This window comes from Etheostoma cragini, chromosome 21 (assembly GCF_013103735.1).
Source record: "Etheostoma cragini isolate CJK2018 chromosome 21, CSU_Ecrag_1.0, whole genome shotgun sequence".
NCBI lineage: Eukaryota > Metazoa > Chordata > Actinopteri > Perciformes > Percidae > Etheostoma > Etheostoma cragini.
This window is the reverse complement of record NC_048427.1, coordinates 11,603,706-11,616,602: the sequence shown is the minus strand read 5'-3', so window position 1 is coordinate 11,616,602 and position 12,897 is coordinate 11,603,706. Positions and strand designations below refer to the sequence as shown.

The 12,897-nt window shown below is 40.1% G+C and overlaps 2 protein-coding genes across 4 annotated transcripts in view; one reads left to right on the top strand and one right to left on the bottom strand.

The window, feature by feature from the left end:
• Positions 1–2,278: 2,278 nt before the first annotated feature.
• tbc1d24 (TBC1 domain family, member 24) lies at positions 2,279–11,831 on the bottom strand. 3 transcript variants are annotated; one of them, XM_034860056.1, is made up of 8 exons: positions 11,614–11,831; positions 7,415–8,516; positions 7,001–7,006; positions 6,603–6,761; positions 5,774–5,837; positions 5,148–5,243; positions 3,714–3,960; positions 2,279–3,576 (listed from the first exon to the last, which is right to left on the bottom strand). In XM_034860056.1, the coding sequence occupies exons 2-8, from the start codon at positions 8,389–8,391 to the stop codon at positions 3,422–3,424; spliced, it is 1,704 nt and encodes a 567-aa protein (XP_034715947.1). In that variant the 5' UTR covers positions 8,392–8,516; positions 11,614–11,831; the 3' UTR covers positions 2,279–3,421. The 3 variants fall into 3 exon arrangements, with proteins under 3 accessions (XP_034715947.1, XP_034715948.1, XP_034715949.1); XM_034860057.1 differs by lacking the exon at positions 11,614–11,831 and adding an exon at positions 11,449–11,609; XM_034860058.1 differs by lacking the exon at positions 7,001–7,006.
• The window catches only part of LOC117936711 (alpha-1,6-mannosylglycoprotein 6-beta-N-acetylglucosaminyltransferase B-like), a 15,306-nt gene continuing 13,764 nt past the window's right edge, over positions 11,356–12,897 (top strand). Inside the window, exon 1 of the mRNA XM_034860043.1 lies at positions 11,356–11,566. The gene's annotated coding sequence lies outside the window, so the exon portion shown is untranslated. The remainder of the gene's footprint in view (positions 11,567–12,897) is intronic.

Below are 12,897 nucleotides of genomic sequence, written 5' to 3'. Positions count from 1 at the left end.
CTCATTGGACAACATCCTGCAACATAATATAGCCCTGTACCTACACATTGTTGTGTCCTCATTGTTTTGGTTGGATAGATACAAATATAAGGTGGATCCTTATGTCCTTGAGTGGCACTGGTCAATAGGTTGAAAGAGGAGAGCATCAGAACATGGCATATTTTGATGAAGGGTCTTATAGATGTTGTTTTAAGGAAGGGAAACAGGAAACTGAGAAATTCTCATGAGGACATGATTCAATAAAAATACTATTTAAGATGCATTGTAAAGCATTTGGTAGTAATTGTTAATATACAGTATGCCATGAAGCTAGATCTAGATTTTCCTTTTTATGTGGTTCTGGTATTTCATTATATGATCAGACCAGGATATAACTCTACAGAGAGACCAACTTAGATTTGCCCAGGATCTAAATAAAGTCACTAAGCTAAGCTCCTGTCAGGTTTGGAATTGTCCCCATATTGGCTGGTTTTTAGTGTGTGAACAGAAACATGACTCAGGTGTAGCCATGACTTGGTGGCAGTAGATCAGTCCATAGGGAGTTGGGTTGGGAACCGGAGGGTCACTGGTTCAAATCCCCGTATGGACCCAAAAAGTTGGGAGCGTGGATTGGTGGCTGGAGAGATGCCAGTTCACCTCCTGGGCACTGCCAGGTGCTCTTGAGCAAGGCACCGTACCCCCCCGACCGCTCAGGGCGCTGGTTCAGCTGGCAGCCCACTCACTCTGACATCTCTCCATGTATAGTGCATGTATAGGTCCTGAGCATGTGTGTGTATTTCAGGCCTGTGTGTGAGTACTAACAAAAAGTGTGTACACAGAGTGTAGTGCAGTAATTTCCCCATTGGGGACTAATAAACAAATTATCTTATATTATCTTATCTTATCAGTCTTTCATTCTCATTGGGATAAATAACTCAATCATTTAAAAATGCTAATGCTTTGGGAAAAAAAAATTTAATTCCGCTTTAACAACACAAACATACAAAATGTTGCTTTCGGCCTTAAAGAAAGAATGGAAATGATTCATATTATTGAAGGACAGATTTGCAACATTTAACCAGTAAGACTGGGTGGAAGCACAGACCTCCCTCCCAATAACCACAATGCAATATTCAGTCTGTGATTCAAAACAATATTTGTCAGGCCCTCCTAAATCGTCCGCTTCATCCCGTCTACTCTTCTTGTCAACTGAGGGGTGGGATGGGGGCTGGTCAAGGAGAGATCCATCTCAGCGTAGAGTTAAATACTTAAGCACCTTACTACTTGAGGAAAGCGTGGTTTTCAGGAGATGCGCCAGACCGACACCCAAAGGAGCAGCTAAATATAGAAGTGCATGTGTGATTAGCAGAGTGAGAATCCTTATTGAAGAGCACAGCCTTGGCAAGAGTCAATACCACTCACTGCACTGAAGGAATTACTCCACCACTCTGCCATGTACTATATTTCTCCAAATGCATTGGAATGGGCCACACCCTGCAAATGAATTGGACATTAATACAGCTTTAATGTACAGTATTGACATAGATTGAATGATATCAGTAAATCACTAAATAACCACCTTGTATTACAAATACAGTCCCTGTGACTCTGTGGGTTCTATTTCTCTATTTGTGTTTGATTGAAATTTAACAATGAGTTCAATACAGCTGACTTTATAAGGAGAAGGCTTTTCCAGATATATTTGTAGGTATGTCTGATTCATGGCTGCTTAATATTTTCCAGTCATGCAGTTCGCCATCAGCTTCCACGAAGCAGAGACATCCAAACAAAAAATAGACAGCGTGCATCAAGAAGTGTGTATGACTTAGTTAGGAGTCACACACTTTTTTTTTCTTGTTTCATGCCCAGATCTAACTGCTATGGATGTCATTTGTAACAATAATCTATCTGCTTAAACTAGTGTTACGTTTGTTTGTCCCACAACTTGTGGTTTAAAAAAAGAAAAATGTAATAAAGAAATTAGAAACACAATTTGCATTAGTTTTTGGTATTAAAAAAGATGCACAGAAAAAACAAACATTTAAATTAAAATGACTGTATGACTTGTCTAACTCTTGTAAAATGATTTAACATGTAATTTTGTCAAACAAGCATAGTAACTTTGAGGAGTCAAGCAGGATTGGGGGGGGGGGGTAGATTTACGGTCAGATGACTTTAAAAAGGCATCTGGCACACTTCTGTAACAGCGTGAACCCGTATCTTCGCAGGGACACAGATGTAATAGATCTGGATGAAAAAGCAACAAGCAGCAAGACAAAACAAAGACCAAGTCACTTGCTCTGATCAAAGCATATTGCTGTATTTTCACATGTAGAATACATTTTAAAAATTGATATTTCATCGGAGCACATGTTTGAACATACAGATACAAACAGTGTGTATAACCACAACAACACTTTGCCAACAGGGCATCATTTTGGACTTCTTTTGTTACTACCTTCACACTGGAAAGGACGGAAGTAGCAGGAAATGGGTAAGAGAAGGATGAGCAAACTGCATTTATCTCCATTACTTGTAAACCAGAAACACCTTGAGTTTTTTTCTTTTTCTTTATAAAACAAAAAACATTTTAGTTATTCACATAGATATTCACACAATGCAAAAAGGAGAAACTGCCACTCATTCAAAAGAAAGCTTTGACATATGGTGCAAAATGGCAACCCTTAAATTCACCACTGATCTTCACAAACATTTACCACATTACTTCACTGGATCTAACGCATATGTACAGCAAATCAAAGTAGGGGAAAAGCATCAGGACTTGACTAAAAAAAAATAGCTGACCTGGAGCTTCACTACATCTTTACATAGTTTTACAACATTTATTAACATCTCACCAAATAAAGCCTTGACTTCAGAAATTGTATCTTAAAAACCTTATGGCCTGGTAAATAACATTTATGACTGCAGAGATAGCTATACAGTAAATTTGGCAGATTGAGCTAAACCACAGAACATAAAAGACTGAATTGACATTCAGAAATTCACACGAGTCAGCTCAGCATGGACACACTACAGCCAACACATAATCCTCTAAAATAACCTTTTATCTGCTTTATCTAGAGCTGATCCAGACTTCCTTCATATCGCCAGACAATTTGACATAATTAGCACACCCTACTATAAATCTGTTATACAAAAATAAACAAACACAGAAATCAAACACAAAAATATCACATTTTTGGTTCACAATTTGGATTACTTGCATTAATAAATTAAAAAAATAATTAATCAGATATGAATTTGCAGGACGGGTGTAGTTTAGTTTTCATACCTGTGTTTTGCACCTCTAACACTTTGCTGGACATTTTAGTTTCTGCTATGACATATTTTATATGTTAAAATGTATATGCATATATGTGTCCAATGCCTGTTTGGATCTCCATATATAAATGTGTACTCTGTGGTTTTGTGTGCAGCATTATGAGGCCATGGCGTCCTGGAAGCCCCACACTTCTAGCAGTGAGACCTGGAAGCTCTCAGCACACAGGGGGGGGTTGTCGAAGGTGGCGCAGCTGCCAGCGCGCCCATGGTTGAGCTCAGAGTCGATGTAGAGAGCGTTGCCATTACCTCCCCCTGATCAGACACAAGAGCAAACAGTTTTGCAAATTATCTACATTTGGACAGCTATGGCGAAGACAAAACTACCATGTAGAAGGGAGACCTGAAATGCCAAATACACAATAGTTACACACAGTAATTAATCCACTCACCCACTATGATGGAGTCAAAGTTGCCAGCCATGAACATGGAAGTATTCTTGGAGTTGAGGTTGAAGTGGCGTGCAGAGAGGAAGGGCGACAGGTCTCCTGCAGGTCTCTCCGGCTGTTGTAAACCATTGTTGTCTGAGTTTTGCCCCTCAGAGGAGGCGGTCTCTTCCTGGCCCTCAGTCTTGATAGAGGAGGCTAACTCAGGGTGTCTGATCACAACCCACTCATAGCGCTCCATCTCTGGCTTTAGCTAGCAAGGGAAACAGGCATTCTTCATCGATTACACACCTAAGCATCGCACGTTAAATGGAATGGAACTGCAGTCACTGACATAAAAAGAGACACATATTTTCTTTAGCAGTATCACACATATACAAAGTGGTAATGAAATGATCTTAAAAGCCCTGATATCTAACATAATAGATACTTCATGTGATGACCTGACTACTATTTTGCGTTTCTCCCACCCTTGACTGCATTTAAACAACCAACTGGAGTTGCATTGTATGTTTTTATCTTTAAGGCTTTGCAGCAAAAAAAGCCTCATCCTCTCTGCTCTCTGGTCTCATACTCTGTCGAGACACAGGAAATTGTAACTTAAGCTGTTGCGCTTGTTTAAACTGAGCTTGGAAGTGCTGGTTATAAATACTATGCTTATGGAATGAGCTAGTAAAAAACTTTGATACTAAAATCTCTCATTTCAAGAATTTTCCCAAGTATTTGCAAATCCACTAATTAAATTGCTTTTCCCCAATGTAAAAACTAAACTTGCATGAATTTGCTGTACACAAACTTAAACTGTTCATGCTTATTTTTGTGCACATGTGTCTCTTGAAAAAAAGATCATGATCTCAATGGGACTAGCAGTTTAAATAAAGTATTATATTAACCAAATAAAAAAATATCCGATAGACATCAGTCCTTGCTGACTGTCTCCATTTTCTTCTGGTGTCAGGTGATGGCGAGGCCAGATACTACCGGATCAGCTTACAGGAGTTTCCGATCTGTGTGTGCTTAAGTATTAGTCTGTGAGATCACCGTGTTTTCTGGCTCGCACCGCCCGCAGCTGTGCATCAACACAGATAACCGGTAAATAATTTATATAGAAGGCATTAGAGAACCAGTCTGTTCTGCTATTCTTAGCACATGTGTTATAATAGCTGAAGCTCAAAGCAGAAGGGCACAATGTGTGGTTGTTCCGCAGACATGGCAATGACAGTATGGTGAAGTGTGACCTACTAGGCAGGCTTTTTGCAAATAGCTTGACAAGCCAAGTGGGGCCAGTGACACAGATTTCAAGAACATGCAAAAACAAGGTGGATTGTGCCCTCTGGTGGCTATAATGTGGTACTGCTCAAAATGAAAACTTTAATTGAGCCAGAGAAACTTAATTTGAGAAAATTAACTAATAAGTAAAGATACTTGAGATAAACTCACCCTGAAGACAAAGCACTCCCCTGTACCAAAGAAGCTCAATTTGTTGCCTCCTCTCTTCCGCTCCTCCCAGTCTGTGGACAGGAAGGCTCCACATACCTAAGGCAAAAAACTGAATTGGCATCGTCGGTTTGGTCTCTTCGTTCATATCTGCAATGGCCCTGGAAATGGCCCTGGAAGAATAAAACCTAGTTCATTTTATCCAAAGCCTATTATTCCTATTTACTGGAAAACAAAAAACAAAAAAAAAAACAAATCACTGACTAACCATGTATAATGTTAATTAATTAATTACCTAAATAAGGTGCAAAGTGAGCATAAGTCGTCTCAAAACAAGGCAATTTTGTTTTGACTAAAGCTGAGCTCATGAGATAAGATTTACATGATATTTAACACTATATTTGGCTATGCATAACAATGGGGTGGAAAGGCCTGAATATTAAGAGAGCTTACCGTTCTAAACTGCATCAATCTCATCATAACATAAAAAATCTGATAGTATTTCATCATGTACAAATTATTCATCAGAATAATGTGCAGCTCTGTGATTCCCTCCAACATGGGATAATAGTGAGTTTGCTGTCTGTCTGTGTGTGTGTGTCTGTGTGTGTGTCTGTGTGTGCGCTTACATCTCCATCTGTGGTCCGAATGAGGAGCAGAGTGGGTTCGTAGCCTTCACAATGCGAGTAAAATCTGGATGAAAATGAGAAGGTTTAGTTTATTGTGACTTCCTTAATAAAGACCCAATGCTAAATCTAAGGAGACCTACCAAAGCTCATGTGCATGCATAGTTAAGTAAGCCACTGTTTATATATAGAACAAAACTTTCAGCTAATTGTTCCCGATTACTCTGTTGAAGACGAATTCCTTCTGTTCTACAATGGCATGCCTGCTGTTTACTGCAGACACAGTATGTGCGGTATATTGAACAGGTATAGGGAAAAAAGTACAAAACAAAATACCCTTCACACATCTCTTGATTCATTTATTAAAAGAGATATTTTGCTGATTTTAATCCAGCTCTGTGTCATGCTTTCGTGGGCAGTGGGTTTAGATGAACTGTGTTTGGCTTCCCTCTGTGACGCTAGATCCGATGGATGTCGCAAAACAACGGACGGAAGCCAAACATTGTTCATCTAAACAGACTGCCACTACAAAGATGACACAGAGCTGCCCCTTTAAGCTGCCTGTGTCATGCCTTATAGAAATAGACAATAAAAAAAGGACAACTAACTCTATGACAGTAATCACAGCATCTTACTGCTTATTTGCAATTTTTCTTTGAAGATTACAAATTCGCATGGCTTTTTTGCTTGTGGCCTATGTTTTTTTTTTTTTTTTTTTTACAGCATTGCTTTCATGTTTACATTTCCTTACTCCGTGCTAAACAAGGCCTGAAATATAACATTTAATCTAACATACATGTTTTGGTATTGAGGTGGGCACTGGACAGTTTACCTGTTTAGGCTGCAACCATGGGTGGAGGTTGTGAAGAGGAGTTGTGGTTGGCACAGGGCAAAGCGCTCAGGTATCCAAGACCAGATGTCCCGCATCTCCTTGGCACTGACAATCTCCGAGGAGAAGGTGTCCGGGTTAAGTGCCAGGTGCACGTTCCGCCTGCAGATGCCCAGAAATATGAACAAAGATTGTAAGGCAGATCACACAGTTTATGAGCCATACACCTTTAAATGTTATTTAAAGCAGATGAATGTGTGTGGTGTGAATGTATTCAAGGTAACTATGTATTCGAGAGTCTGTTGACACTAGTCAACCCTTTTGATGTATGATCATAATAAAACAATCTTTGAAAGAAAACAGAGATGGATCTGTAAGGTAGCATAGAGTAAAGAACCCACCTAGGACTGTGAAATAACCAATGTAGTAAACACAGGAGGGAAGAGCAGATGAGACAGAAGATGGTGGAAGGAAAGACATGACAGAGACCAAACAAAAAGGAAACAAGAACATTGTGAGACAAGGATGCAAGAGCAACTTTCCCAGAGCAAGCCAGAATATAAAGCTTAACAAGAACAAGGCATTCTTTCTAATATGATATTAAAGTATATAGAATCAGCAGTGATGAATAACTATCAAATCACATTTTGCTGCATGCTTGATGACAAAAAATATGATTGTGTATACTAGCAAGAAATTCATGTGATGGATTGCCATGTGTGCCAAAGTAAGGGTGCTTAGAAGCAGCCTAGTTTCAAGTTAAAGCAAGAGAATGCTCACAAATCACTACATAAACACAACATTATTGACTATACCGCTTCTGTTTGACAGTGATTCCTTTCTGCTGCAGGGACTTTTCATTTGTGAGCTGCAGCAGGGTGATCTCCTTACGGCTAAACATGCGGATGGAGAAGGCCTTCTCTAGTAACTTGTCGGGTGTGACAGTGGAGGCAATGCCCGTGATGAAAGCTTGAATGTCCGCCCTAACTTTGCCTGAATCCTGCTGCTGGTTGCCCTGGGCCCCTGCTTTATGCTTGCGATAGAACTTGAGCAAGGCTATAGCCACGCGGAAGAGAACCTTGTAGCCCTCCACTAAGTAGACGTCTAGGACCCTAACCATGTGGCTGAAAGGCAGGTCACCCAACACCCAGCGCTGCCAGTCTGAGTAGACATCAAGCACATCTTGGGCCGTGGCCACGATCAGTTTGTGGGCGGCTTCACAGTACTTGTTGGCCAGGTCACCAAAGGTCATGCAGCTAGACTCATATGCCAGGAAAGTCTGGTCCAGCAGTCGTTTGCCTGGCTCGTTGCAGGCCAATATGCGACTGACATGCTCAAAACATTGAGCCTCGTCGATGCTGAAGTGCAGGAGCAATGAAGTAATAGCTGGTAGTGACGGGCAGTGGGATATATCTGGAAACTGTCCAGCTATGCAGTGGATAATCTGATGGGCTGAGGCTACTGCCTCTGCCTTCAGGCAGTACTGGGGCAGAGGACTTCCATCCACAAACTCTGGAAGTGGAATGTTGGAAGAGGGCTTCTTAGTTGCTGCATTTCCAATAATGTCACGATATACTTCTGCATCTGGGGTCACTGTACGACAGGGAATGTCTTTGATGAGCTGCTGGTAGACTTGGGCCCGTAGTTTGTGGTTTTTGGCCCAGTAACCTTGCCGAGCCATCTGTTTGAACTCTTTCAGGTCTTTACAGTCTACCTTGGACGGCCCACTGCTCTTGGCCAGATCCCCCATCTTGTTCCAGTCCACAAAACTGCCATAGTCTTCTTCAGCCATACTGCTGGGAACTTGCTGGTTTGCCTGAGTGGGAAGAGAGGAGGGAAGCTCCGGGGTATTGCAAACTTTCTGGCCTCCACGCAGCCGATAACTAGCCTATTTTTCTTCACTGCCCATGTTAGTCACTGGATGACAAAAGAGAGAGAGAAAGAAGGCATTAATGAGCATCATCATAAAAAACAGACAAATAAATAACTGCAACAGCAAGGAAGCATTTAAATACTTTCATTATCCAGTTATGTATTTTTACACTGAGAAGTATCAAACAAAGGAAGATAATCATGGACATCTTCTACAAAACCCAGGCCAGTCCTTGGAGAATTCCTCCTGTTCCTAATTAACTGGGTACCTCCTTGACTAATATCAATTAGATGAGACGAATACAGACTTTGGGTATGTAGACATGTTTATGCATATCTGGTGATTTGCAACAAGCTACAAGGAATGTAGTGGCCACAGTAAGTTTGTACTGTGAAACAACATTAGTGTACCGGTATTTCACTAACAGATTTATGCTCTGGTTAAGATCTACAAATGGATAACAACATGTACTTCACATCATGCATTAAATTTAATCTGAATCAAAAACAAATTAAGTAAAGCCGTAGCTCAAATGGAATGCAGTATCTTGATACCATAAAACAGACACAAAACAGCTTTCAGTGTCCTAATTTGCACAATATTGTAGAAAGATTTAACTGTCCAGGTAAAGTTTGATATTAAAGTAATTAAATGGGGATCTCTGGTGGCAAGTAGGGCTGGGCAATATATCAATATTATAGCAATATTTAATATTGGGCTGGATATCGACTTAAATTTTGGATTTCGTTTATTTGCGATATGACACAGGTGTTATCTTTTCCTGGTTTTAAAGGCTGCCTTACAGTAAAGTGATGTAATTTTCGGAACTTACCAGACTTACTAGCTGTTTTGTTGTTTGCCTTTACCTACTTAAGTCATGTGTCCACTTTTTTGGTGATTATTTATCAAAACTCTCATTGTGTTACTATTTTGTGAAAGCAAACACAGTCAACCCTACAATATTGCCACAATATTGGCATTGATTTATTTGGTCATAAAAATAATAAAAACAGACCAAAACGTTTTTACTTGCATTTTCTGAAATATGTTAGGTCCATATGTGTTTGTTATGTTGTGAATGTGAAAATTAACTGCTACCTCCTCTGTCAGCTCTAGCCACTGAAAAGAAATGAGTGGAGAAATCAGGCCAATTACAAAAGCTGGTCAGTCTGATGTCATGTTGCCTGAGCTCATTACTATTCAGGAGCTCTCCCAGTTGTGCTGGGTAAAGGATGCTGATAGCCAGGCTCTCATTGGCTAGCTGTTAGCCAATCAGAGTCAAGCAGTTTAGCTTTTCTTGGTTGAATATTGATGGGAACTGGCACAAATCAAGGGGAGTCTTTCTATACCACACTAGAATGGCTTGAAACAAGGTCACCATGGCATTTTTTCCACAATTTTTTTTTACAGAGTACATGGTAGATTTCAGACATTTCTACAAAGTAATGAAATACGTGTAGCAGGGCCCCTTTAATTTTCTCCATATCACCCAGCTCTAGTGGTAAGGGGAAAAACGTAACGCATGCTGTAAAAGTTCACTGGCAATATATTTAAAAACTAAAAATAATTGTTTTACAACCATCAAATCATGTCACACTGTTTTTCAACAAGTCACATGATGATGTCCAAAGTTCACTTGCAATATACTGAAAATGATGTTCAGAAATTCATCAGATCATTTTCTTCTTCCATCAAGTCACATGGAGGTGCTTACCAATACATTACTGCATGTACATTGTAACCAAAAGATTAACTGTCCCACACTGAGGGTATGTTTACCTCAACCTTGCCATTTTACCTTTCATACAGGAAATACAAACCCTTATTTAGATGAACAGAGGTCACCTAAATCAAAGCCTTGATACCCATAGTCTTCAAAACTCGACTTGTCATGTATTTATACATCTGGAGGCATGGTAGCATTAAGGCTACTGTAACTTAAAGTAATGTTGAGTAAGATGCCAAACTCTACAAGCTTAGCTGTCATTAGGTTCAACTGGCTGGGACTGGGAACTGGGAACTGGGGCTGCTTAGCCCATGATGACAAATTTACTTTGCATACTGTACAAGTAGGCTTGGCACAAATGACAGGGGTCCAAAGGGTGTTGGAGTAGTAGTATCCTACCAATATGGCTTTTCTAATGTTATGAATCCGCTCTTACAGTGCCTGTCCTTGTGCATATGTGCACATGTCTACATACTATAGTATACTGTCTGTCATAGATTGCACTGAATGAGCAGTAATAGCTCCCACCAACGTGTTCATGCATTTTGCTCAAATCTAATGCTTTCCAAAGATGACGTATCTGTTGCTGATTCAATTTGAATACTCAAAATTACTTAATAAACAACATTCACAAGCCTTAAAAGAAGGAGCTAGAAAATTACTGTAATTGTACCTCTGAGTCGACATGTTTAAATAACGTTACTGTGAGCAATCAAAGATTTCAATTTTACACCAGAGGCTAAGGAGATGTAACTTCGACAAAAATACATTGGCACAGAAATGGCTAATGTCAGTGTGTGCCACCTTATCTCTGAGCTGTAGGTAACACGGAACGAGAGTAGAACACACACACTGAAATAGCAGCTGCAAAGGCACGCAAAGTTGAACATACTGTATCTTTTTAGTCAACAATAACCAACAACGTTAGTTAGCCAGAAGAGGTTATAGTAGCCTGTGCACAAACGGGTCACAGGGTATTTAGCTAATATAACCGCCCGAGTAAATCTGATACACCCTTTTCCATTCTGACGTGCCAAGTTAGCACTGCTAGCATTACCTAGCTAGCCACAAGCGGCTCCTGTCAGGGCATTAGGCAGCAAACGAGACCTTAACCATTCACACAACTAGCTAGCAACCGGACAACATAACACGCAATACTGACACGAAGCCATGCTAACATCGACACCAAAATAACATAGTAAAATAGGTTGGCTAACGTTGCTGCACCAGCTAGACCGAATGTTACCAACCACAAATTCATTTCGTCCGCAGGCTGTCTTGGAGTTTGTTGATGTAAGGAGATTGTGGAAAAGTGATGCATTTAAACACAATGCCGGCGACAGGAATAAGGAATAAGACCAAAGTCAGGTAAGCAATTGATAAATAACTGACAAGTGAACTGACGTTATCCTTACCTGGATATGAGATGTCTTGAGACGTGAAGTACTCGTATTGTTGCCTTGGGCATGCGCAGTGGCTCCATCCTTGGTTAGGTGCCCTTCTGTGAGCGTGCTGGAGCTGCAGAGAGGGTCTCATGTAGGTTGATTAAATGGACTATACCGTTTATAGACACTTCTTTATACGCTCTGCTCAATTCACAAGAATTTGTGAATGAAGGAACCATATTATAGCTTAATATACATACTGTAGTCATTATGTGCTACTACTTAGACACACTTATCCACAAGGTTCCATAAATGATTATTGGAGCATTATAGAGAAAACCACTAAAAATTAAACCACTAAAACTGTGAAAAGAACAAATATTTGGCTATTCCAATGGTGGACTCAGAAGCCACCGTTGCTGTGACCATGTAGGGGTTACATAACAGATCACAGTAGCCTCTCTGCTTTTCCTTATTTACTTTCAGACATGCTCTGTTACAAAAGTGATGGCCCTGGAAGAGGACAGGAAGTACCCAAGCAAGGGCAACAAACCCTGCCTTTGTCCTGGATTTAAAGCAACCGTCTAAACACATGACAGTTATTATTGATAATTAAATTGCGGAACCATCATTGCCTCCCAGAACAACTCAGGGTAAAATGTTGTCTGGTATCTTCTTTTTCCTCTTAAACACGGCTGATGTTTTTCATATCCTCATTTAGCCTACTATAACCTTATTAGCACTGCAATAGGTTAGAAAGATTGTGCTTGATATGTTGATGTGTGATAGAGAGTGTAATCAAATATCATCCGTGGCCAAAGATTTACCAGCATTTGGTTGAAAGCTGGAGTTTCCCACCCAAAATAAAAGAAATCCATCCGCATTGCAGCACTCATTAAATTGCATAGCATTATACTTCTTCATGATATTGATTGTGTTTTGTCTCTCTTGAAGATGCAGTACTTCTTCATAGCCAAAGTGGTGTACGCAACCTCTAACTACAGCTTGTGAGGATCAATTAAAGTGTGAGAGCAGAGAGAAAGAAGAGAGCAGCCACATCACATCACATGAGCATTATAATCTGCAGGAACTCACTATCATAAGGATTTTTCACATTTCATTTGCCTGCACATTGTAAAACATAAAACATATTTAGGACCTCCAGACTGCGGGTGTATTTGTGTTTGGTTATGTGAAATTGGTGTGTGCATGCATGTGTATTGTATTTGTGAGTGAGTGTTTGTGTGGGTGTATGTGTTTTTGTGTGTGTTGTTTGTGTTTGTGTGTGTGTGTGTGTGTGTGTGTGTGTGTGTG

Coding starts and splice junctions, on each gene's coding strand:
- tbc1d24 (XM_034860056.1), bottom strand. CDS start 8,391: ATGGCTGAAGAAGACTATGGCAGTTTTGTGGACTGGAACAAGATGGGG. Junction 5,244..5,773: donor TTCGGACCACAGATGGAGAT/GTAAGCGCACAC, acceptor TTTTTGCCTTAG/GTATGTGGAGCCTTCCTGTC. Junction 3,577..3,713: donor CTTTGACTCCATCATAGTGG/GTGAGTGGATTA, acceptor GTGTCTGATCAG/GGGGAGGTAATGGCAACGCT.